This window comes from Neopsephotus bourkii, unplaced genomic scaffold, assembly GCF_033783945.1.
Source record: "Neopsephotus bourkii isolate Nb327-2 ecotype Australia unplaced genomic scaffold, CSIRO-AGI_Nbou_v1 NB_1120, whole genome shotgun sequence".
NCBI classification, from domain to species: Eukaryota; Metazoa; Chordata; class Aves; order Psittaciformes; family Psittacidae; genus Neopsephotus; species Neopsephotus bourkii.
Genome location: NW_026901606.1, coordinates 338,222 through 363,513, shown reverse-complemented (window position 1 = coordinate 363,513; position 25,292 = coordinate 338,222). Strand labels below are relative to the sequence as shown.

Below are 25,292 nucleotides of genomic sequence, written 5' to 3'. Positions count from 1 at the left end.
CACGGGCTGTGTCAAGTAGTGGGATTTTGGAGATGCATTCACCTGTGAACCTCCTTTGCAGGTGTAGAACATGGGGCCCTGTGCAGTGCTCCCCAGGCAGAAATCCCCTCTGCCACTACAGGCCAGCTGGGAGATGTGGTGCAGGGTGTGTGTCCTATAGGAGGAGCTGACTGCAAAGCTATCCTCACAGGTCAGGCAAAGCTGGCTCCATGTGGCTGGCTGCATCTCAGAGGGCTTTCAGGATATGTTCCCAATGACTGGAAAAGGGAAATATAACCCCCATTGTCAAGAAGGAAAATGGATGACCCAGGGAATTAGACCAGCCAGTTTCACCTCTGTGCCTAGCAAAATCTTGGAGCATATTCTCCTGGAAGGCATGCTAAGGCACATGAGAAACAACAAGGTGCTTGGTGACAGCCAGCATGGCTTCACTAAGGGGAAATCCTGTCTGACCAATTTGGTGGCCTTCTATGATGGGGCTATGGAACCGATGGACAGGGGTAGAGCAGTTGATGTCATCTACCTGGACTTGTGCAAAGCATTCAACGCTGTCCCACACAACATCCTTGTCTCTAAATTGGAGAGACATCAATTTGATAGGAGGACCACTCGGTGGGTAAAGAACTGGCTGGATGGCTGCACACAAAGAGTTGTGATCAATGGCTCAATGTCCACCTGGAGACCAGTAATGAGTGTTGTCCCTCAGGGATCTATGATTCTATGTGTGTATGGTTCATAAAACAGAATCATAGAATACCTAGGGTTGGAAAGGACCTTAAGATCATCTAGTTCCAATTCTCCTGCCATGGGCAGGGACACCTCACACTAAACCATGTCACCCAAGGCTCTATCCAACCTGGTCTTGAACACTGCCAGGGATGGAGCATTCACAACTTCCCTGGGCAACCCATTCCAGTGCCTCACCACCCTTACAGTAAAGAACTTCTTCCTTATATCCAATCTAACATGCAGCTGGGCAAAATGTTGCTTATACCACTTTTTTTTTTTCTTGAAATAAATCAATTTAAGAAAGTTACATTAACTGTCTGGACAGCAGGTTACTTTCTCATTTCAAATTACCATGTTGTAGTGCTTTAATCATCAAATCATAGAATCATAGAATAGTTTGAGTTGGAAGGGACCTTCAAAGGTCATCTTATCCATACCCCCTGCAATAAGCAGGGACATCCAGCCTGGCCTTGAGTATCTCCAGGGATGGGGCATCCATCACCGCTCTGGACAACCTGTTCCAGTGTTTTACCACCCTCTTTTAGTTCAAAGCCATCACCTCTCATCCTATTGCAACAGTCCCTGCTAAAAAGTCTTCCATGTCTTTCTGACAGGCTCTTTTTAAGTACTGAAAGGCTGCAATAATGGGCTCTGTTTATGATGATGCCCAAATATTTATTGATTTTGTTATTGATCGGAGGGCTGCCAAGTTACCTGTTAGCCACTGGACCACTCACTAATTATTAGTGTACAAACTGCAAACAGAAGAAGAAAAAACCCAACTTGGATGATGTATTATTCTGTGTGATTGGCCAGACAGTGCCAGCAAAGAGAGAGAGTGGAGCTAAGTCCATTGGCAGGGGAAGGTTTCTGATGGACAAAAGCAGAGCAAGCCAGGCCAAGTGCTGCTCATAGTTCTGTCTGTGCTGGCCATTCTCCTTCACTGGATTTCTGAATGGTACTGAACCTAATTAAAATTGCACTAAAGAATTCACACTGGCACACTTTACAGCAGTGAGCATTTTAAGCAGTTTGACAGTGAGAGTAATTTTGTTCAACACTGGATGGAGATGGACTTCTTAGGTGAAATAAGAGAACTACTGAAACAATCAAGGAATCCTGCTAATATATTTTTTGCCTTTAGATATGAATAACCACATTTTCACCTCTCTCCTACTGACACTGACCTGGTCTACAAACAGAAACGAACCACTTCAGCTTAATTTGTACAGGCAGTGACCCTGCAAGATGCAGGACAGGAAATCTGGGTTCAGCTTTCTCTCCATTGGTTCCCAGGAGCTTGAGGACATGAGTCGGAAAATCACAGAAATGCCAGTAGTTGTGGATCACCAACTTAGTTTCTTTATGTCCCTCCACTGTCCCTGAGCAAACTACTGGTCTGGGCTCCCGGTATGCCTGTCACAGCCTGGTCATCCTGGAGGCCCAGGAGAGGCTGCGATGGATATCTCTCAGTGTTACTCTGAAGCCTGGAACATGAAGCCCCTTCAGAAAGGACCGACAGTGTCTCCTACACATGAATAGCTTGAAAACCTGACCAAGCTCACTAGATACCTCTGCTACCACAGAAACAAGCTACCACCTACTGGGGCAGCCAGGCAGAGCAGGCTGGACCCTGCTCCTGAGTTACCAGCACTCATGTTCAGCTGTATAACCTGAAAACAGCCATCAGCACGTGAACAAAACTGTGTGTTCACAACTAAAAGAGGAGCTTGCACCAAGCTTTGGATAGCAATAGTCTTTAGGCTTTGCAGTTTGGGATGCTAAGAAGGTGCTGCAGCATATTGCCTTGTAATAACATGAAGCAAAAGCTCAGCACAAAGTCTGTGAACCAGATAAGATTGATTAAACAATTTCTAACCAACGGGGTTGCACATAAAAATTTTATTAAAACCTCAAGTGCTAATTTTATTTCCTGGGTCTGTCACTGCTATTTTTTTCCCTTTTTTTTTTTATTCAGTAGTGATAATTACTACATTAGAAATTAAATGAACCTCATATACTACATCTTTCAGACCTCCTAGGAGAGTTGTGAAAGTGATTTAGAGAAGTGAATTTGCTATTGTGCCTAATCAAGTTACAGTAATTGTCACCTATAATTTTAGCTTGACTGCTACGTGTTTAATTGGGAGCTTTGCCTTTGAATTTTTGTAACTGAGCTTCTCTGTGACTGTTCTCCTACTTCCCATCCCTTCCCAAACCCACTGACAGAAAACAAATCACTGCATACAGCTCTGCCATTAACAGCATTGCCGTTTGCTGCTACATTGGTTTCTTCATCAACCTGAGGTGCTGCAGCATCAGGTGATTTTCCTTGCGAGACCAGCACCAGGTTGTCTCCCTCAAGGTCATTATCACAGCTGTGTAGGTATCAGTGGCAATAAAGGGGCTTTCTGGGCTAGGGGAATCCTTAGTAGGGCTCTAAGTATTGCAGTACTCTGGGGATTGTAAAGGTAAGCTCTAGGACTGTCTTATGTGTGTTGGGGTACCTGCTGCTCTGCTCTCTACCTTGTGCTTCAGAGATGCTGGGCCATGTGCAGCCACCTTAGAAAAGCTTATTAATAAGTCCCTTAGTCTGATTGCCCAGTCAGGCCAACAGATCTTTCCTCTCCATGAGCTTTGCAGGGCAGCAAACTGCCAAGCAAGCCGAAGGGTTTATAGGACAGCAGAGGGAGACCTGCAGGTGAGTGGCAAAGTAAGATACAATGGAGCCAAAGGCATCCCAATACTTCTTAGCAAGATCCCAAGCTACCCAGATTGGAAGCTGGGTCAAGGGTAGGCTTGTGGAGGCTGCTAATGCTTCCTCCCAAGCAGACACAGTTAGTTTAATGCACAGGTTCCTTTCTGTGGTCTGAGATCTGGGCCATTTAGTTCTAAACCAGGCCTGCTTGTTCCTCCTTCCCTTTTCTTGCTAAAGAAATAGGTTTAATGCACATACATAGAGCCAGGCAGACTCAGCCTGCAAGGAAATGAGGGTTTTTCTGGATTTAGGGCAGCTGGGGATAATGATGAACACGGAAACTCTAAATGCTTCATGTAATTATTGATCTTCAACCCTCCTGGATGATTGCCCAATATCAGACTGAAGAATGGGGCTGCTTCTGAGCAGCCCTCTTCAACATAATGTAATACTTGCCGTACTGCAGTTATGTAATATATAAAATCTGCTTAGTTTAGGTTGGGATCAGGCTCTATGGTTTTAGACAGTCTGTTATGGATCCTTAAAGATCCAGAAATGCTATATTATGTTGATGCAATTAATGGTGGTTATTTGAAGCTATTTACCAATGTAACACTCACAGAAATTATTGTGCTTGTGTGGCTTTGTGCTTCCATTCTAGAGCGATGTGTGTAGAATAGCAGTAACCATGTCTTTGAATAATTCATGTTGTTTGTCAGCCACTCTTTAAGCCTTTGTGCTTAACCACAGAAGATTAGCATTTTTGTGTCCTTTTTAATCAAAGGTTTGGGGTGGGGGGAAGTGGGGAGTGTTGGTTTCCTTTCTAGCTTACTTTAAACACTTCCCCAGGCTTTCAGTCTGTAGCTTAGCTATTCAAATTGGGGTATTTTGGCCTTAGAAGCATTTTTTGCTGGCTCTTAGGCCTGTTAAATTTTATAACTTCCTAGTAAATCATGAATAAGTTGAAAGGCTGTAGAGTTTTCTTCCTAATTTCTCAAGGGTCCTTTTATTACCTAATTTGCTTTCATCCCATGTTATTTACTAACTGTAACCAACTCTTCTGGTATTGTTCCAGTCCACAAGTGTGGGAAGGTTTGGCAGGTAACGTGTAACAGCAGAGGGGGTTTGAAAAATCCTGGCCTTGAAATGAATATTATTGGTTGGAAATTGGACTGCATTCATTAAGTGCCGGTGTTCTTCTGAGCTTTATTTTCGAGTAAGGATGCCCCACTGGTGTTAAGCTAGGGTTCTGAGGTGATGCTGAGTTGCACAGCTGCAGCTCAGAAATACTTAGCCTCAAAATCAACAGGATGTAGTTGAACCTTGGCAAATTAAGGTCTGGGGGTACATTTTCTTTGCATCTGTTTTGAGGTCATGCAAAATAGTGTTTGAGGGTGTTTTGCTTAAATTGAGAGTGAATTTGCCATCCCATATTTCAGGGAAGGAGGACAACAGAGGTAAGACGAGAGGTTTGCAATACCACTAGCTAGCTGATGGGATGACAGTAGGGAGGCAGCCCACTGAAACCAGCCTGGCAACTTGACGGGGAGCTCCTGACCAAGAGGTCACTTGACCAGTGACATAGCTCCCTTGACTGTGTGTGGATCCACACTAGTGCCTCATGACTGAGTAATCCCTGGCACACACAGCAGCCAAGACATGTTGGCAAGAGTGTATCACTGAAGGGGAGATGTTTGGGTTGTCATGTTGGCAGATTTAATACAGAAATGTTGATGTGTGTGAAGAGCACTATGGACATATTTGGTGAAGGAGAGGCTGGGGTGAGATCATGGCTGTAAGGAAACAAATTCCCTATTTCTGCAAGGCATCTCTTATTTCCACACTTGTGTGTTCTTTTTCCATGCTCTTTATTTGACTTTGAATCTCCCTCTGATGTGCCAGGTGAGGTCTGCCAGGGGATGGGGTGACAGAAGCTGGTACACGGCCACGGCTATTTGTGGAGCACTGTGGTGTGACAGTCACAACTTCCTCTGGCAGTTGAAGTTGGACTATCTCCTTTTTGCCATTGCTGCTGCTTTTCTTTTCCTTTTTATGCCATAACATTTAGGAAACAAAACCAGAATGTTCTTGGAAAACCAAATGGATTTTGAGAGACTGCTACGTTACATCCCAAACTTTGCAGTGCAAACTTTCCAGTCAACCTAATTTTCAAAAATACTGGCACTGAGCTGCTCACCCTTCCCTTATTGATACCATTCAAGCCTCTTCTTCTGGAACTGCAGCTTGTTCCCTGCCTTGTGCATTTGCCAAGAGCCAGTCCACAGCTCCCACACTGACATGTGGTTGAAATGACAGCTCCAGCTTTCACACACTGGTGCACTGTAGTCGCTGGGGAGTTTCTCTAGTTTCTCTGTTCCTGTTCCACTATTAGGTTTCAAACCTCCCTGCTGAGTAGCTGTCCTCAAGTCGCATCAGGTAAGCTTAGCTATGCATTGAATTCGGAGAGTGGAACTAATCCCACATTTCAGCTTTAGATAGAGAACAATGAGAGAGGGAGCTAAGCCTGGCCTCTGTCTGCAAGGTAAGGGTTTTAATATATTAAGAGAAACAGATGCCCTACTAAAGCATGTGTGTTGCATCTTATTGCAGGTCTACATCTGAGCTGAATGCCAGGCCTACATATTTGAGTTAAAATATGTATAATGCATAGTGTATTACATACATGTCTAAATTATGTGTATTGTTCAATGTGTGCATGTTTTGGTTCATTACTCCTGATGTGAAAGCTGTAATGCCAGGCTCAATAGTCTGTGTATAAATTCAGGAAGCTACTATCATTAGCAGACAGGAGCCCACCTTAACAAATATATGCTTCTGCTTTCCCAACTCGATACTTCTGTCCCAAGTTTCATCTCCACTGTTCTGTGGAGGAGTGACTGGCTCACAGTGAATTTTCTCCCAGCATTCCCTTTGCCTCAAGGGGACATTTATATTGACTATGGTAGAAGTGGGTTTAAATTCTTTCAATGATAAGATGAATCTTTATTCAGATCTGAATTTATAAAATCCTTATTTATAAAGACTTGAATCTTTTAGCTGAAAGGAGCAGATAGGCTAGGTGCTAAAAATGGTACTTCATTGTCTTACCAGCTCCCCAAAGCGCACTTGCTATTTTCTTTGGCAAATAGCAGAAAAATTGAATTTTCCTTCATTGGAAATATAAAAAGAATGGTGAGGGAGTGCCCCAAGATCCTGCCTGCACAGCGCATGCTAGAAATGAGAACAGTTTCTGCAAAAAGTGGCTTTAAAATTACTTTCCCTTTTAGCATTTATACTATTGCTATGATTAGTAAAAGAACTGAGTTCCGAGTGCTTTCCATGCCTATGACGAGCAAGCACAATCAATGTGAGAAAGGAATGAAAGTTCTAACTCCCTGCCCTTCAATTCCCATGCTCCTTGTGTTGCTGATGAGCTTTGCCTTCAAGTTTGTTTACAGCAGCAGGAGTAATGGGTCACTTCCCAGCAGGTGGAAGAGCCCTTCCCAAGCCAGGTCTTGGGAGAGACTGATGAGCTGCTGAGGCCTGAAGACTTCCCAAGGAGCTGATGGGTGTGTGGGGCCATAGCTGACCCAGCCATTCCTCCAGTCATGTTTGTAGGCTTGCTTTCTTGGAATCCTTTCTACCCAACAGCAAAAGAGTGAATGCCCTGCTAGCTCCAAGCATCACATGAACCACTTTATCTTAACTGTTTTTGCTTGGAAATCTCTTCTTCATTCTTCTAGGTTAAAGAGCAGGCATGTTATCTCAGCACAGCTAAATCCCACAGCTTATTACCATGAAATACATGAGCTTAGAGGATATGAAAGTGTTGCATCCAAGAGGATATGAAAGTGGACTGCTCAGAGAGAGTTCAAGGCCTCCTATGAGGAACGCAGTTCCAGACTTTAAAGGCGTGTCAGGATTTTCAAAAAGGCAGCTTGCAAAATGGCCTTTTAAACTGGCAATTATTTTCCATATATCATCAAAGCAGACTCTTGGAGGAGACATTGAGTTTGGAAGAGTTCCTCTGCTTCAGGAGTGCAATGGCAGCATGTGCAGGGAGAGTCCGGCTAGCTACAACTTGACCGGCTCAGAGACCCAAGAGCAGCTTAATCGCTGAAGCCTTTAGAGCCTAAATTGGGTGTCTGGTGTGTACTGCAGCTGGCATCATTGCAGCTTTACTGCTGCTAGTATGTCCTTGGTGTGAATACACCCGAACGACCTTATCAGGAGGACGGCAGGGTTCAAATGGGAGAAACCCCTGTTGTCCTTCTTGCTCCTCTGGAATCCAGAATGAGTCATTTTCCTTTCTGTATATTCAAACACAGTATTTGCAAATAACGTCTAGGAATCCACCCATTGTCTGACTTCCAGTTATCTGATTTACTCTGCTGCACAGGGATTTTACAGGAAATAACCTTTCATTCTTTTTAACACATAACCATTAAATACACTTTTACAGGCAATAACAGACCAGGATTCTCTGAGGATCTCAGTTCAGTGTCTCTCCATTCAACAATAAAGCTACTGACCACAATGAGATAAGGGTCTAAAGCCACAATCGGAAGACAAAAATTGCCAGTAGCCAGAAATATGTAAACTGAAGTTGTCCTGAACAGTGTAACATTCCAAATCAAGCCACAGAACATAAATGATGCAGCTGAGTTTGGGTGGGTCAAGTAAATAAGGGCAGGTAATGAGACCTGTATCACAATCCACTACTTAAAAACCCTAGTACCAGGTATTAAACTTCCTTATGAAAGCTGATCCACTGGGCTTTCCTCTATACAAGAAAGCAAATACAGGGACACTTCTAAAAATATTCACACTATCCATTACCCTTTCAAGGATGTTAAATTTGTTTATGGTTGTTACCTTTCTGCATTCAGTGAACAGGTCTATAACCCCACACTGCCCCATCTTGACAGCATTGACTCAAAAATGGCCCTTAAGAATGAGACGTCTGCTGAGACACTTTTTTTAAGCAATGGGCCTTCTGAGTTATGAAAATAACTCCAGTGTATTAACCTTCCAGAGTTCTTCAGGGCGAAAGACTGAAGGGGAGAGATACTTTCCTTCCTGTTACAGCTCCAGGGATTGTCTGTTCCATATTCAACTTATTTAAAACACCCAGAGAAAAGTTACTGGAGAAAGAACTAAGAAACTCAGCAGCTCTGAGCAATAACTTCAGAATGGCCCATTGGATGGTATTGAGTGGTTCAAGTTTACTGTACTATCCCTAAAAAGAAACAAATATGGTTGCAGCTATGCCAGCTCCTCCAGTTAAGAAGCAAAATGAGTTTGCTCTTAACCTTCATGCCTTGTTCCAGCAGAAGTGCTTTTTATTTTTTTCTTTCTTTTTTTTCCTCTCCCCTTTCCTTACCCATCTGTACTCTTTTGGAAGTGCCTACACCTTTCCCATGGTTGAATCCCATTCTGACTAGTGGTTGGATCAGTTTACATCTACATCAGTGCATTGAAGTCCTAGCTTTTAACTGTAGGAGCTGACCAGGCCATTGGTGATCTGGAGGTCTGTCTGGGTTTTTTATATGCAAGCTGCAAAGTTCTCATAACACACACATGTAGGTAGAAGCAAAAGTGGATGCAGAAAAGAAGGCGCAGTAAGAAGTCGTTGCTCTTCTCTGTTGTTGCTTCATCCAGCGTTGCAAGGGTTGGTTTTGTCTGGGCCCACTGGATGTAGACAGGAGGTAGCTAGAAGGGTTTGGAGATGAGTTTAAACTACTTGTTGCAGCACAGTTCTGAGACAAGCTCAGGAACATGCCTCCTCCTGCTCTGGATGGGGCACATTCCACCTTTGTATGTGGTTTGGTTTAGAGAGTGGCCCAGACGCCTGTGGAATATGTGTCATATTTGCTGGTCAGAGGGATTTTGGAGAGTCCAGGTATGATACACAGTGTTTGCTCCAAAGCTGCAAGAAGCTGCTGTTTATTTTTCAAGTGGTGCTTTTAGACATGTCTTTCAGGAATAAAACATGCACAGATGTGCACGAAATAGTGACATAAATAGATTATCTGCAGTTAATTCAGTCTCAGTGAATGCTCCAGTGGAGCCACATTTTCTGGTGGCAGCCAGGCTCTGATGCACCCCTCTGTAACAGCCAAGAGAAGCTTAAAAGTTGTGGCATGTTAAGGAGGGATGATCATAAAAATATGATTAGAGACTTGACAAATCTGAACAGAGCTCATACATGGAGTCTGCTGTAACCCAAAAAGCGTCATTCACTTTGAGGCTGTTGTTGGGTTATGACTGCTGGATCTCTTCTTTCTGTCCCCTGTGTAGAGCAGATCCAGTGGAGTACTGATTTCCCATCTCTGTGCAGATACCCACGCCTTCTGTGTCAGGCTCCTAGTAATCACAGACTGCTCTTGGGAAACTTTATGTTGATGACGGATGAATGGGTATTTTCCTCTGAAGTGGCTGTTCCAGAATACATCGCTCTCACACCATCTAAACAATGCTGGTCATCCACATTTCCAGTAGCCGCTGGGACTTGCTGAAAAGGGTAGAGCTTGTCATTCAGTGATAAGGAGGGATTAACTGTGCGATCTCAGTCAGCCTTAAGAGAAAGGTTAAACACTTTGGGAGAAGGAAGTATGTGTGTGCATGCACATGTGCCTTCCAAAACAACAGATGGTTTCAATAAAGTTGCTCCTGCTGCTAGGAAGTGGCACTTCTTGACATTAGCAGAGCCATATCTCATCAGGATTCTTGTTTCTACCAGCCTGTCTCAACAAAGCCAAATCCACTGTACAGTATGTGGTAATCAGAAAAGTCACTCTGATATCTGCCCCATTAATTGCCCCCTGCCAGCTTTCCCTCTCTCCTGATGTAAGGCCCACTGTGCTCAGTATGGCAGGATCAATCAGCTTTGAAGGGCAACTTTCCCTAATGATCTCCAATTCCTCCTATTTAAACTGCAGCAAGAGCTGTCCTTTTAAGGATCCTGCAAGAAATGCACTATTTCTGGGAACCACTAAACAAAACCCTCTCCTTCAATCGATACATCAATGTATTAAATTATTGTGCAACTAAATTAATGTGCCTCTTGGTGACAGGATTGCAGAAAATGAGCAGTGTTTTATGCATTAAAGCCAAACTGGTAAAAGATTGTTTTCAAGGTTAGATTGTGCCATAGTGAATATCAAGAGTTTTCCTTTTAAAGTATGATGGGGTTTCAGAGTGCAGTTGTCACCTGTATTGCTTCTTACAGACTCAAAGCACAAATAACTGAAGAGTTGCAAATATTAGTTATTGAGACATTTGGGAGACAGCAAGGAATATTATTTACTAGTATTTGATTTGAATTTTATAATTAAACAGTTCTGCTGGAAATTAATGCTTGTTTTTTTTTACCTCGAGCAACTGATTAAAAGAGACCTTTCAATGTTGCGGAAAAAGACTAAAAAGCTGCTCGAACAACCCTCTCATTCTATTTTTCTTTACATTTTAGTCCAATTACATTTATTATCTTCATTTTGCTGGCAGAAGGCAGTATGAAAAGTCTTACCTAATACTGAGTAGCAAGAGCTGGCATTATCCAAGTGCTCCGTGCATTATCTCTTGCGCAGCAGGAGCACAGGGGGTGGCTTGGGCAGTTCCCTACCAGATGACCCAAACCAATAATTTGCCAAAGATAGGAGGCTCTCTTGGTCTCTGTGTTGAAGGCAGATGAGCACAGCTCTCTAATTAACTTGTTCTGTAGGTGTAATGAAGGAAAACATCTCAACAGGCTGAGAGAGTTGGGCTTGTTCAGCTGGAGAAGGCTCCAGGGAGACCTTAGAGCAGCTCCCATTAGCTAAAGGGGCTGACAAGCAAGCTGGATAGGAGATTCTGACAAGGCTTTTAGTGACAGGACATGGGGGAATGGCTTTAATCTGCTAGAGGGGAGATTGAGATGAGCATTTAGGCAAAAGTTCTTCCCTGTGAGGGTGCTGAGGCACTGGCACAGGGTGCCCAGAGAAGCTGTGGTTGCCCCATTCCTGGCAGTGCTCAAGGCCAGGTTGGACAGGGCTTGGAGCAATCTGCTCTAGTGGAAGGTGTCCCTGCCCATGGCACTTTCCCCACCAAGTGTTTTCAGATGTATATTTTCAAGCTGTATCTGAAGGAATGCTAAATTAGGTGTGAAGCTAAAGCACAAGTGAAAGCATCCCAGTCCCTCAATAACCAGGACCTTTTGGATTCTTGCAACATGTTAAAATGGTATCACTAGTTTCAGTGCATTGCTGACCAACAGAAAATGTAAACCAGTAAAACCACCCTACCCAAACTAATTAGAATATTGATAAAGGAATTGATATGAATATGTCTATCCATAGCTCCCCTGTGTCTCTGGGGAAGCCAAAATCCATGAAATCAAATAATTTCATCAACAGCATGAAAGCAAATTAGTGTCAGTTCCGAGCTGAGAACCCAGTATTCAAACTTGTAGTTCTATGCTTGAATAGAGGGCCTGCATCGCTTTGCAGGCAAAACAATGACGGAAGAAAGAAAGAAAAGGATGCAGCAGATGCAAAGGGAGCTGGAACACAGCATCTTGTAATTTCTGAGAGAAAGGTTCCAATATTTGTGTGTAATGCAAATGCCATTTCTAATACCTAGCTTCAGCATGCTAGGTGACTGACATGGATTTCAGAGCAACTTGCACAGGCACATGCTTCTCATTTTGCACCTCAGTGATCCAGTAAATAATATGCAGAGATAGGTGAAAAAGCAGGTCCTTGGATTTCCGTGGGAGTGCTCCGTTGTGCTAAGTCTTCTAAGCGCTAAGGACTAACAGTGAAGGCTTCCACAGAGGAGAGGGGTGGTGGCATATTACACTTGCAAAGACTTTGGACTAAGATAAATAGTTGACACCAATGCCTCTTGAAGCATATTTAAACCTGTTTGTATCGCAATTTATGTGCTTCACCAAAGACCATACAAAGGTAAGCTATTTCAAGAAAAGCTTTCACTCCAAAGTATGGTTCAATGTGGTATCTGTATTAAAAAACATTCTATGTTTTGCTTCCAGCAAAGGAAATGAGCTGTATCAGGCAGTGTAATTTGCTGCAAGGTAAGAATAGAGGTATTCTTCTTCCCTCCGTTTTACATTCCAAGGGACAATTTCACAGGCTGTGCCATTGCTGAATGGGGAAATTGGAAAAACTGCAGGATCGATTTGCAGACGCAAAGTTCTATTTTCTTTTACACCTCCTTCTTCAGTGTCTCTATCATCCCTGTTCTCTGTGGCATTAGTATTGACAGCAGCCTGGACGCCACTGATAATTGCTAAACTGGGGAAAAGCCGTGCCTTGCAAGTGAAAGCAAAGCCACGTCAGCAGCAGGCGGATGACACCGAGTGGTACTCTTCTTGCCTTTAAATTCATTCACTTTAGAGCGCTGGTGATGGACCCATGTTACTGTTTCTGAGAATTAAAGGGAAATGTATTGTACAAATATAAATTAAATTGGCTTGGCTTGCAGTTTTTAACAGAACTTTCCAGCTAGAAGCTGCAAAGTTGTAATAAATCTATTTTCATCAAACCCAGAGAAACATGCTGGATTTTCTCATGCTTCTCTTACGGTTAATTCTTCATTAACTGCGTTTCACAAAGGAGGAAAAAAACCCACTTCTGCAGCAAACTTCTGATAATGACTCAGTTACCAAGAATGAAACCAGTGGCCAGTGGCTGCAGAGAACTGGAAAAGCTGGTGACTATCAGCCCCTTGATCTCCAGGATGGAGAGAAATGTGCTTTGTGATATTAAAGGTCATTGCCAACAAAATGGTTGCTTGTTTGCTGGAGTTGTTCAGCTGCTCTGTGTGTAGGGCTGGTTCAGCACCAGCCACACTGCGCTGGGTGTTGTGAACAATGGTAAAATAAAGACTCCCGGCGTGATGAGCTTTCAGACTAAGCAGTCCATTATGCTCTTCATTAAAGGTCAATTCTGCCTTGCACAGCTCTGGGTCTTGCATTCAGATGCTGCCCTGCCCCAACCACGTCCTTGCATTATTAGGATGATGGCAGGCATTTTCCTCTTCCCCGTTTCTGCTCGTTTTCCAGCAGTGCCCATGGTGGCTGCTCTGCCTGGCCTGCTGGGCACACAGCTTCTGGGTGATGCCTCTGCTCCTCTTTGGGAGGGTCTGCAAGTCCGTGAGAGCAGGAGAGAGGCAGCACAAGGGCTGATAAAGCAGGAATCGGGATGGGTTTATTTGTGTGGTGAGGCCATTTCTGTTGAGTGCCCCTAAAGAGCGGAAGACTCACAGCAAGGTGCTGAGTGCTGTCCGCACACCCCTGCCTGAAGGCCCCAAGATGGCTGCTCCGCCCTGGGGCGCGTTGCTACGCGACGAGCAGAACCCGTCCCCATGTCCCCCTCTGCCTCCTCCTTTAAGCTACAACACCCAATCAGACCGCCCCGGGGAGAACTACAACTCCCGGCATGCCCCGCGCGACCGGGGGCGGTGCACGTCCCGGATGGAGGCACGCACTACATTTCCCGTCAGGCTGTGCGGGTTGTGACCAATCAGCGCGCCTCAGGTTGGCCGGTGCGAGGAGCGGGGTTGGCTTCCGCGGGAGTAAGCGGGCCGCGGAGAGGAATCGGCGCGGGTGACATTTCCTCTCGGGCCGCCCCTCTCTGCCGCTGCCGGAGCGGGGCCCCGAGAATGGCAGCGTTAGGAGGTCGGTGCGGCCGGGCCAGCCGTGTGGGGGAGCGGGCTGGAGGGGGGAGCGGCCTGTGGGATAGGGCACTCGGGGTGGGGTGGCTGCTGTGGGAGTCTGTGTGGTGAGGGATGTCTGGGGAGGGGAGGCACATAGAGAAGGGGAGTGAAGCCTTTATCTGGGGGGTGGTCGTGGGGAGAACCGAGGTGGAGGTCCCTGGGCTGAGGAGTGGATGTGAGGGGGGACGGGCCTGGGGTGCTTGGATGAGGGGCCTGCGGTGTGGGGAAGGTGATGTCAGAGGGGGGTGTCTGACTGGGTTGTGTGCAGGGGTGTGAGGTGAGAGCTGGTGTATGGGCAGAGAGCAGGGCCGCGTGAGGTGTGCGGCAAGGCTGGGCTTTGTTAGGGTGGAGGGAGGGTTTCCTCTGAGGGGCATCTCAGTGTTGTGGTCTGTGTGAGGGGAGCTCAGCCGAGAGGGGCTGTGCGTGATGAAAGGCGTGTATGAACGTGGATGTGTGGGGAGTGGAGAAGAGAGGGGAGTCGGAGAAGTTAATGTGGAGAGTGTTTTGGGGTGATGTCTGTGAGAAACAGTTAAAATTTTGAGGTGCAATTGAGAGGAATATTGACAGAGGATAAAGAAGATTGGGGCAGGAGGAGGGAAATGAAGGTGATGAAAATGACTGGGAAGGTTTTATGGGGTGAAAGCTGAAATGTGGATAGTGTCAAGGATTAAGTAGAATACGTGCATGAGTACCTATTCTAGCACTAGAAGCTGGCTTGCTTGCATATGCTCATTGCCGGAGTTACTGGCAGGGTCAGAAAAGAACTGTTTTGCATCTTTTTCACTGTTAGAAAAATAAATTAAACTCTCCTGCAATAGTAGCTACATCAGAGCTGTGGTAGGTAGGAAGCCTTGGAACCGATTTAGCAAAGTATTATTTACTTGGAATTTGCTCGCTGGTGATTGACACTATTTCTAAACAAGCACCAATACTCCACTTCCCTAATGATTGGTGAGTTTTGAATGTTGGAGCTCAATTAGTGTGATAAAGTCAAGTTCCCTGTTGTAGATTTTACCTGAAGTATTACTATTTCATGGGAAGAGTAGGGAGGGAGGCATGAAAGTGTTTTGAAGACTTTTCCTAACAGTAGTTTGAAGAGACACTGATGATATTTGTCCCTAAGCCTCCATGGGAAATGGGTGCCCAACAGCAGATCCCCATTGATTTAATTGTCCCTGATCAAAGCTGTGTCTTAATTCTGAGTAAGAGAAACTGTAACTGCTGTGTATCACTATGAATTAGAATTGAAATTTCCTATTCATCATCAACATTGTAGTTTGCTGTCCTCTTTGCCCCTTTGTGTTGCCTAAAATCTGTTGGAAGCTTTCTCTGTTGCAGTCAGCAGCTTTACCTGATTTGCAGCTCTTGCCACCTAATGTTTTTCTTTTGAGCTCTCCTTTGTTGTTGTTGTTGCGTAAAAATTTGGTTGCTATTACGAAACAGTTTTTCCGTGCTTGAGGTATTGCTCAATTTTCACTTTGGGCTTTACTTCATTAGGCACATCACATGTTACTTAGAAGAATATGCTCCACTTCATATGTTTTCAGGATGATATGTGAGCTCCCTCATAGCCAAGCAATTTGATATGGCAGTTGTGTTGTATTTGTAAAGAAAAACATCTAAGCATCCATACAAACTGATGCGAATTTAAGTTTGTTGCCCAACATATTTACTGTTTCTTCATGAGTCCACGCTATTAACCATCACTTGTGTAAGCTAGAAGCCAGTTCCTGTTTCAGTGTGAAGTTAAGCTTGTGCATATAGACTTGTGTAATGATGATGTAGGTTGGAGGCTTATGTTATTCTTTTGCATTCTTTGGTTTTCCTGTTTTGTAAGTCAGTAAGCTTTGTGATTCTTGACTTAATTTCCCAGTGAAACGGAGTAAGTATGAACTATTTGTTTTGTTTTTTTTTTCTTAATGTCAATAGATATAATTTAATGGTTAATGGTAGCCAATGCATACATTGAAAAAAAAAAAAGATATCTATATCTTTACTCTTGAAAGTGTTAGACTTGCTGTTGATGAATAGTGACAATGAGGAAGTATAGAATATTAATTTGAGCTAATTCTTGCTCCTGCATGGTTTTTCTTTGGAGGGAGAGGGTTGGGGTATTGTATTTCTTGTTCGTTAGTTAAACAGTTTCAATTTTTGCCTTGTAGAACCAAGTAAGTTTTCACAAACACTGAACGGAATTCCTTCTTCAAACCCAGTCAGCAGTGGAATGGACCCCTTCCATGCTTGTAGTATTCTTCAACAGCTGAAAACCATGTATGATGAAGGACAGTTGACAGATATCGTAGTGGAGGTGGATCATGGGAAAACATTCTCTTGTCACAGGAATGTTCTTGCTGCGATCAGTCCTTACTTCAGGTACAATAGTCCATTGTTCTAGTGATCAATAGCAGAATTATAATTTAAGTTCATTGTTAAAATTAAAAATCACACCTATACTAATATTCCATGGAACCTGGTAATACAGTGAACCTAGTTAAGTAAAGGTTATTGTTCTTTTCAGGCCAGTGAATTAGCAGTGTCTGTTTATAAAATGAGAGTTTCACTGGAGAAAATGTTACATGATTTAACAAAAACCCCCAACAAAATTGCATCCAGTTTTGAGGGTATCTTGGATTCAAGAACAGCATATTTAAACTCCTTGTTTCCTTTTAAATTTATATATTCTAGTATGCTAGAATGTGCATGTGAAATAACATGTTGAAAGTTGAATGCGAAGACTTGCGCGTGTCAGGAGCTTTGCTTGTAAAGTGAGTGAATTTTAATATGGGGTTAATGAGATAATTAAGCAAGAAATTAGAGTTTGCCATTTTTGTTTCAGTAAGTCTAGAACTGATCTTAAATTTAGGTATCCAAACAGGACAGTATAACATCAGTGATAAATGTATTTATGCAGCTACAAGGGCAAACTGATTGGGATTAGCTATACAATATGACTTCTTTCCTCATACATGTACGTAGAAGGTGATTACAAATAAACTGCTGAATGTTTCTCTTTTGTAGATCTATGTTCACTAGCGGCCTTACAGAGAGTACCCAGAAAGAAGTTCGTATAGTTGGTGTTGAAGCAGAGTCAATGCATTTAGTATTGAACTATGCATATACCTCCAGAGTAATGCTGACAGAGGCCAACGTTCAAGCTTTGTTCACTGCAGCTAGTATCTTCCAGATCCCTTCCATACAAGACCAGTGTGCTAAATACATGATCAGTCATTTGGACCCACAGAACTCCATTGGGGTGTTTATCTTTGCTGATCACTATGGTCATCAGGAACTCAAAGACAGATCACAAGACTACATTCGTAAAAAGTTTCTGAGTGTCACCAAAGAGCAAGAGTTTCTTCACTTGAGAAAAGACCAACTGATAAGTATACTCGACAGTGATGACTTAAATGTAGACAAAGAAGAACACGTTTATGACAGCATTATAAGGTGGTTTGAGCATGAACAACATAAGAGAGAAGTGCACCTTCCAGAAATATTTGCCAAATGCATCCGTATGCCTCTGTTGGAAGAGACATTTTTAGAGAAAATCCCTCCCGTGTTTGCACAGGCTATGGCCAAAAGCTGTGTACAAAAGGGACAACATAGTGCCAATGGCTATACACAACGGCTTGGAATGACCGCTTCTGAAATGATCATATGCTTTGATGCTGCCCACAAACACTCAGGAAAGAAGCAAACAGTGCCTTGTTTAGATTCGGTCACAGGGAGAGTGTTTAAACTATGCAAGCCACCAAATGACTTGAGGGAGGTTGGAATTCTTGTATCTCCTGATAATGATATTTATATTGCGGGTGGTTACAGACCGAGCAGCAGTGAGGTCTCCATTGACCACAGAGCAGAGAGTGATTTTTGGATGTATGATCACTCTGGCAATAGGTGGATTCCGAAAGCTCCTTTGTTGCGAGCCAGGATAGGCTGCAAACTGGTTCATTGCTGTGGTAAACTGTATGCAATAGGTGGTCGTGTTTATGAAGGAGATGGACGTAACTCACTCAAGTCTGTGGAGTGTTACGACAGCCGAGAGAACTGTTGGACAGCTGTCTGTCCAATGCCAGTAGCAATGGAGTTTCATAGTGCTGTGGAATATAAGGATAACATCTATGTTTTACAGGGTAAGGTGGTTTGACTACATGGTGTTTTCTTGGAAGTGGGGATTGTTCAATCTGACTATGCTCCTTTAAGCACCTTGTAAAACCTAAATTTCCTGGACATTTAGAGTACACCTGGAACAACAAGGTGGAATGAAGGCTAGGGAAAGCAGCGGGTGAGGAAGAGCGAGGTTGCTGCTTGAGTTCTCATGCCCTGGGAACATATCACTGAATTGTAGCATTGAGTGTTGCCCAAATGGCAATTTTGGTGGTGCTAAGTCAACAGTATAGTATTAAATTTTACTGTCAAAATTCTTCTATTAAATCATCATCTGGTTGAAATGCACTAATGTTGAAGAAAAGATACTGTCCTCTGAAAAAGCAGGTTTCATTTTATTTAGCTAAACCCGTGAAAATTCCTAGTGTCTATATTCTTGGTGACCACTGAAAGCCTTCATTTCATCCCCTACCCTGCTATTCAAAGTCAACCTGGAAACTAAGAAAGATGATTTCTCTCTTTCTAATTAGCTCTGTTTCTTTGATCAGTAATTATATAGTGCCTTTACATGCTTTCTTCCAACTAAATATTCGGACTTCCTGGTGTATTAGATATTATTAAATTAATAAACAGGGTAATTATCAAAATGGATCAAATAATATATTCTTCCTTTTTCTATAAAATACCTATTTGTATTTCGAGCCATATAGCAGTCTGCACATAAAGGTGCAGAGACTGGTCTACGGGGCTGTAGTAAGAGTCCCAAGAAGTGGAGCGAAAGAAGAGAGGGTGTCTTGGTTATGTTTTGCTAAAGGCCACCTCTGAAAACACCTGCAGAAGTTGGAGTCCTAGATTCACATCAACACCCTCTTTGGGTTGCTCTCCATACAAAGCTGGACCAGAAGAAAGAAATAGGATAGAGAATACTGTAAGGTCATTGTTACGTACTTGAAGAACTCAACTGGATTTCTTGACTTTGCTTCCCTGCTACTTGGTAAGGTTGGGCTTCCACATGACTGGGAGAGACTTTGTAGTTTCTGTATCAGATTTGACTCTTGCTGGTTGTGGCTTTAAGTAATTGTGTTACGCTAGCAAGTTGTCTCAGTCTGTTTGTTCTGTTGGGTCAGATGTCTGCTTTAGATGGTTAAAAGAACACAGAAGAATATTTCATGTAATACTTTAATACTTAACATAGTGACAGGACAAGGGGGTAATGGCTTTAAAATGAAAGAGTAGATTTAGATGAGAGAAAAGGAAGAACTGCTTTTCAGCGAAGATCATGAGGCACTGGTACAGGTTGCCCAGAGAAGCTGTGACTGCCCCATCCCTGGCAGTGTTCAAGGGCAGGTTGGATGGGGCTTGGAGCAACCTGCTCTAGCGGAAGGTGTCCTGCCCATGGCAGTGGGTTGGAACAGAATTAATTTTAAAGTCCCTTCCAACCCAAACCTGTCTATGATTTAACTTGTTAGAGTTTGTTAGAACTGCTAAAAACATAAACAATTTAATAACCTGCATAATTTGTTTACAGATTTTAACTGCACTAATTCTGTGGTTCAGTGGTTTAAATGACAGCTCAATGCTTGCAAGGTATTTCACTGTGCAACCAGCAGATTACAAAGATTTATGTTATGGGAAATAGGCAACTCTTCTGTTTGAGTGTGATAGATAAAACCTTGATTGAGTTGCACTGAAGTAGTATAAAAAAGTTAACTTTCAATAACCTTTCTAGAGAAAGGTAGTAAGTTTGAAGTAGTCAATAAGGATTGAATGTTTAAATGCCAGTGGAACACGAGCATCAGTCATAGGAGATTACACTTTGGAATAAAAATTAATAATCAAAAAATGTATTATATGTAAAGCTTGGCTTTTAAGTTGTCCCCCATCCATTTTATTGTATCACTGCTGTATTCTTTGTTATACTTGACGTGCTTGGTTACACAGCAGCTTGATTAAGATTCTTAAAACAGCCATGTGAAATTATATATTATTTGAATTATGCTGGTATTTGGCAAATGTTAGACCTTTATTTCCCCAAGCTTTACAAAAGACAGAGTAATATTTATCTATTTTCATCAAGTTTGCAGAGCATAAGCTTTCACTCAGCTGAACTTCCATTATCTGTAGCCTGTAGATGCTTCCCTGTGCAGTGAACAGAAGAGATGTTTTTGTAATCACATCACAAAACTAATGATGAATCAGTAGCTTCATGCAAATACTCACCTGGCATCCTTCTAAGCAGATCAACCCAAATGTGTAACCCAGCTTCCTGATGCAAATGGTTTCAAAGTCTGTGTGTGGTGCAAGACACAATTGTTTGCTCAGGTTTAATGACTTTCTGGCACTGAATTCAGGGACTCCATGGGCTGTAGATGACCTATTGTGAAGATGTTAAAGAGCAAAACAAATACTCCAGACATTTCAAGCCTAGAATCTTACAAGAATTTGTCCCAAATTAGTAAGCATGATTTAGAAGTAGTGAAGGATATCTAGTAAATACGTAAAACATTGTACTTCTGATACATTTCACATTCCCTCTTTTTTGGCTGGAATACAAACTCAAAGTAGTTTTTACTCATGTGTTTGTAACCTGGACGAAAGCAGGCCATGGTGCTAGGGTTTCTGTTATGGGATCTGGGCACTTAAAAATTGGTAGACTGTTTATGTCTGTGGAACAACGTATCTGAAAGCTTAGTAGCTGCAGAATTACTGGTCCGAGAATGAAGCGTAAGTTATGTTTTATTTTTCCTCTCTTTTTTCAGGGGAATTTTTTCTCTGCTATGATCCTCAGAAGGATTACTGGGGCTTTTTGACCCCCATGACTGTGCCTAGACTCCAAGGCTTGGCAACTGTGTACAATGACTCCATCTACTACATAGCTGGAACCTGTGGAAACCATCAACGTATGTTTACCGTAGAGGCCTATGACATTGAACAAAATAAGTGGACTCGAAAAAAAGACTTCCCTTGTGATCAGTCCATTAATCCATATATAAAACTCGTACTCCTCAAAAACAAACTCCATCTGTTTGTCAGAGCTACTCAAGTCACTGTTGAAGAACATGTTTTCAGAACCAGCAGGAAGAATTCGCTCTACCAGTATGATGAAGTTACTGACCAATGGCAAAAGGTCTATGAGACTCCAGACAGGCTCTGGGATTTGGGCCGGCATTTTGAATGTGTTGTTGCTAAATTGTATCCGCAGTGTCTTCAGAAAGTTATTTAAATCTTGTTTGTTTTCAGTCACAGGCCTTAGTGATTTCAGTGGTGATCTGATGCTAGAGAAAACATGTCTTAAAAGAAAACAAAGAAGTCATGTCAGTATTTATTGTAAGCTGAAACAGACCGTTTTTTGTGTATGGGGACGGGTGCTCTTCAAAGGTTGCAGTCTGGGGAGGGAATACTGGTTCAGTTTCATATTTACTGATGCTTTCCTGGGAAATGAGAAGGAGGTTACAAAGTGCAATTATCAGCATTTTTTTTTTTTTCCTGGTAAACACTTGTTTACCATGAGTAGTCATGTCATACTAGAGGGGTGGTTTTGTGGTAAGAGCTAATTAAGTGGAAGAGCCAGGATAACTATGCACTACAGTTAAAGAAAATCTAGCATTACTAGCTAAGGATGTCCAAGATGTTTGGAAGTGACTTTTCTTTCTTTTTCCTTTCCTTTTTTTTTCTTTTTTTTTAAATACGGGTAAATTTTGAGGCAATATCACTATGTTGGTTTTCTTTGGTTGTTTATTATTCTAGATTGAAAGTGCATAGAGGAATGATAGATCCTGATTCATAATGATCTCCCTTTTTTTTTTTTTTGTACTATTTTTGAAGTCTGCGAAGATGTTTTGTGATGTTTGTGCACTACAATTTAGGAGGAAAACTCGAGTCCTCAAGTCAGAATTGGAGCACAGAGTACCTTTGACCTGGACGGATCCCGTTCACATTACTGTACCACTTCTTGTCTGTGGATTTCTGAGCTTAAAGATGAGGGGGGAATCCCAACACCTATTTTCTGCCACATAGGCATAGTGTTGTAAAACCATATATTTTTTTTTTAACACTGCTTAACACCTTTTTTTCCATCCCATAAAGGGCTTTAACCCAAAAGTTGATGGTGCTAGTACGTTTTTAATACTTGTTTGTCTGAAATGGGCCAGCTTTATGCTACTGTTTAAGACAACTCGTTATTTTCCATGAAATGTGTCTGTCGTGAGGCCCTGTCCTGTCATCAGGTTGTCTTTTTTAGCATAACATTTTTACTGCAGTGATATTCTTGCACAGAATGGTGACAGGATACGGCCTTCATAATAGTGATTATTTTTCTTTTCTTTCTGTGTGGAGTGTTCACTTTGTCTCCACTGAAGTACAGTGCTATGTGCAGAGTTGGCGTGTGCTCCAGTAGTTTGGAAAAGTGTGGCTTAACTTTACAAGTTGTTCTTGTCTCCCTGCAGTCAAACCCTCAATTCCTCTTTCATTCTGATCTATAATGTGAAAATTTGCACTACTGAGCTGTCCTCATTACGTGGTGTATTAAAGGAAAATTGACAATAAGTGTCTGTGGCTTAAATGCTCTGAGGTGCAAATACGTAATAGGAATCCAACGTATTGCAACACTTTACGTACTTAACATCTAGTTTATTTTTGAGTGGTAAATGAGTTCAAAGTTCAGCCTCTACTTCAGTACTGAAAACTGGATTTAAAAGGGAAAAGATGAATCCTAAAACTCGTATCGGCTGTAACTCACCAGGTTTACTTTGTTACGGCTCTAATTTTTGTAGAGCTGTGACTGTTATCTTACGCTTCCCTGTTTTCTCCAATTGACCTAAGGAAATCAGTTAACTTGAAATAGCAGTGGCCATCGCTGGCTGTAAATGCTTACCACTATCTGGCTTCACAGCTGATATTTCAGTAAGCCAAATATTTAGCTTGTTGTTTATCCCCCCTGGCATGGCTGAGGATTTTGATACTGTTTGTTTACAACGTGGTGTTACTGTTCCCAAATGGGCTCTTTCTCATCCACAACAATACATGCCTGGTTCTGTTTCTTAATTCTTGCACAAAGTGTTTAAAAGGCAAAAGCAAACACAAAAACTGTGAAATGAAAAGGAGAAAAAAAGAAAAAGCCTCTTTGCATTACATACCTCATCTTCCAGAGACTCACCAAGCCGCTGCTTTTGAACATGAGCGCCTGAATTGACACTTCTTGCTAAGTTGCATTTTCCAACAGCGTTGCATTTGTTGCATTTTCCAACAGTGTTGAAGTGTGTTGGTTTTTTTGTTTAGTTTTCCTCTGGATACTGTTTTCAGTGTATCCATAGCCAAGAATAAGAGTGTTGGTGTTTTTATAAAGGACAACTGGTTTCATTTTTACAATTACCCTTAGTCCTTGGCTAGCTCTTTGCTCTGTTGTAGGCCTCTAGCTGCAAGCTTTCTGAAGCACCCTCCCTAACAGTGTTGCATTTATGTGTAAAACCATTTCTTTGCAAAGTGTTTTGTACCTTTTTTCTCTCTGTCTTTTTTTTTTTTTGTTGGTTGGTTTTGGTTTTTTGTTGTTTTGGGTTTTCTTAAGCTTGGTTGAATATTTACAAGACTTCTTGCTGCTTTTTGACAATCTATATTTATTTAGTAGAACAAATTTCAATATATTACTTGAAACTATGAAATAGAATTGAGTTAGCAGTTGACTGGTCATGTGATGTATAGAAGTACAATATGCTGTGGTTAATTCTACAGTAGGTTTGTTCATTTTGTTTTATCTGCACTAAAGTACGAAGATCTCCATTCTGTTTAACCATTCAAACTGAGGGTGTGATCCAAGTCTGTTATGTGTTTAAAAGTTAAATCCTGGAACTTGCTGTGGGAGTAGAATATACTAAACTTTTTGCATGAGGAGTTTGTTGAGACAGTAATGTAGCTGTGACATTTTGCCAATTCTTAAATGCTTCTACGTCTTGCTGAAAGTCAGATTCCTGCTAAAGTTTTGCTTTAGAGTCAGGCTTAAGTAAACTTGCACAGCACAAGAGAAAAAATTGCACCAAAGGTACTGATAATATTTAAACAGTAATCTGTACATTTTCCCCCACTTGGTATTTTTTCTGCATTCATTTCTTGCCCTTTATTAAATGAATTTCTAGCATTGTGAGGACTTTGTGAGTGTAAATCTCTTTTTCCAGACTTCTTAGTTACTTTAGAAGGCAACATTTTGTAATTTCCACTTGATTCCATCAGTAAAATTTAGACTAACTAAAAGCAGTTCTGGTGCACCAACCAGTGTGTGTATGTTCTACAAGATATTGAAGAGCTCCCTGTTCGTAAGGCTGTTTAGAAATGGCATCCAACATTCAGTGCTCAGGTATGTTAGTAAGAAGTACTGTAGTCCTATGAGGGCAAATGTGTGGATTTTTAAACATTTTGCCATAATTGCACAATTTTGCATTTTTACGTAATGTCATGTTATGTTTCTTAAAATAAACCTATTGTTGAAATACAATTGAGTTCAACTGGTTTTGTGATAAATTTCTTGCATGCTTTTTAGTAAACTTCTGTAAGTTAACCCAGTGATGCATCTTTTTGATGCTTGTTCAGTTGTTTCTCTACTTGTGTGTAATGTATCTATGTCATTTTTTCCTTTTTAAGGCTGTTACTTGGGGTGGAAGGTGCTTTGTTCTGCTTTGCTGTCTCCTTGTTGCTATTCAGGTCTAACGTCTCATTTGCTTACATGCAGGTGACATCATCTTTCCCTTTCCCTTCCTCCTTGCCTTTGCCTGGAGCTGTCATCACAGCAGGAATGTCAAGTAGGGCTTTCCAGTCTGATCCTGCTGCACATTGGAAAACCCTGAAATGCTTCATACTGAGTTTCCCAACATCCTTAGTAAGGATGTTCCTTCCCAGGTGGCAAAAGGGAGGTGGAGAGTACAGTGATGCTAGTTGCAAAGGAGTCTACTGCAGAGCCGAGAACAAGAAGCCTCTTTTCTCCTAGCTGTTTAAACAGAACTCCAGCCTTATATGTGGCTTCTGATGTAGTGACAGTGCTTAGCACATCTGCTTG

At 42.2% G+C, this 25,292-nt stretch overlaps 1 protein-coding gene across 2 annotated transcripts; it reads left to right on the top strand.

Annotated features, from left to right (window-relative positions):
* Positions 1-13,943: 13,943 nt before the first annotated feature.
* On the top strand, positions 13,944-23,463 carry KBTBD8 (kelch repeat and BTB domain containing 8). 2 transcript variants are annotated; one of them, XM_061362309.1, is made up of 4 exons: positions 13,944-14,105; positions 16,357-16,516; positions 17,162-18,276; positions 21,010-23,463. In XM_061362309.1, exons 1-4 carry the CDS (start codon positions 14,090-14,092, stop codon positions 21,471-21,473), a joined length of 1,755 nt encoding a protein of 584 aa, XP_061218293.1. In that variant the 5' UTR covers positions 13,944-14,089; the 3' UTR covers positions 21,474-23,463. The 2 variants fall into 2 exon arrangements, with proteins under 2 accessions (XP_061218293.1, XP_061218292.1); XM_061362308.1 differs by having other exon boundaries at positions 13,945-14,105; positions 16,306-16,516.
* The last annotated feature ends 1,829 nt before the right edge of the window (positions 23,464-25,292 follow it).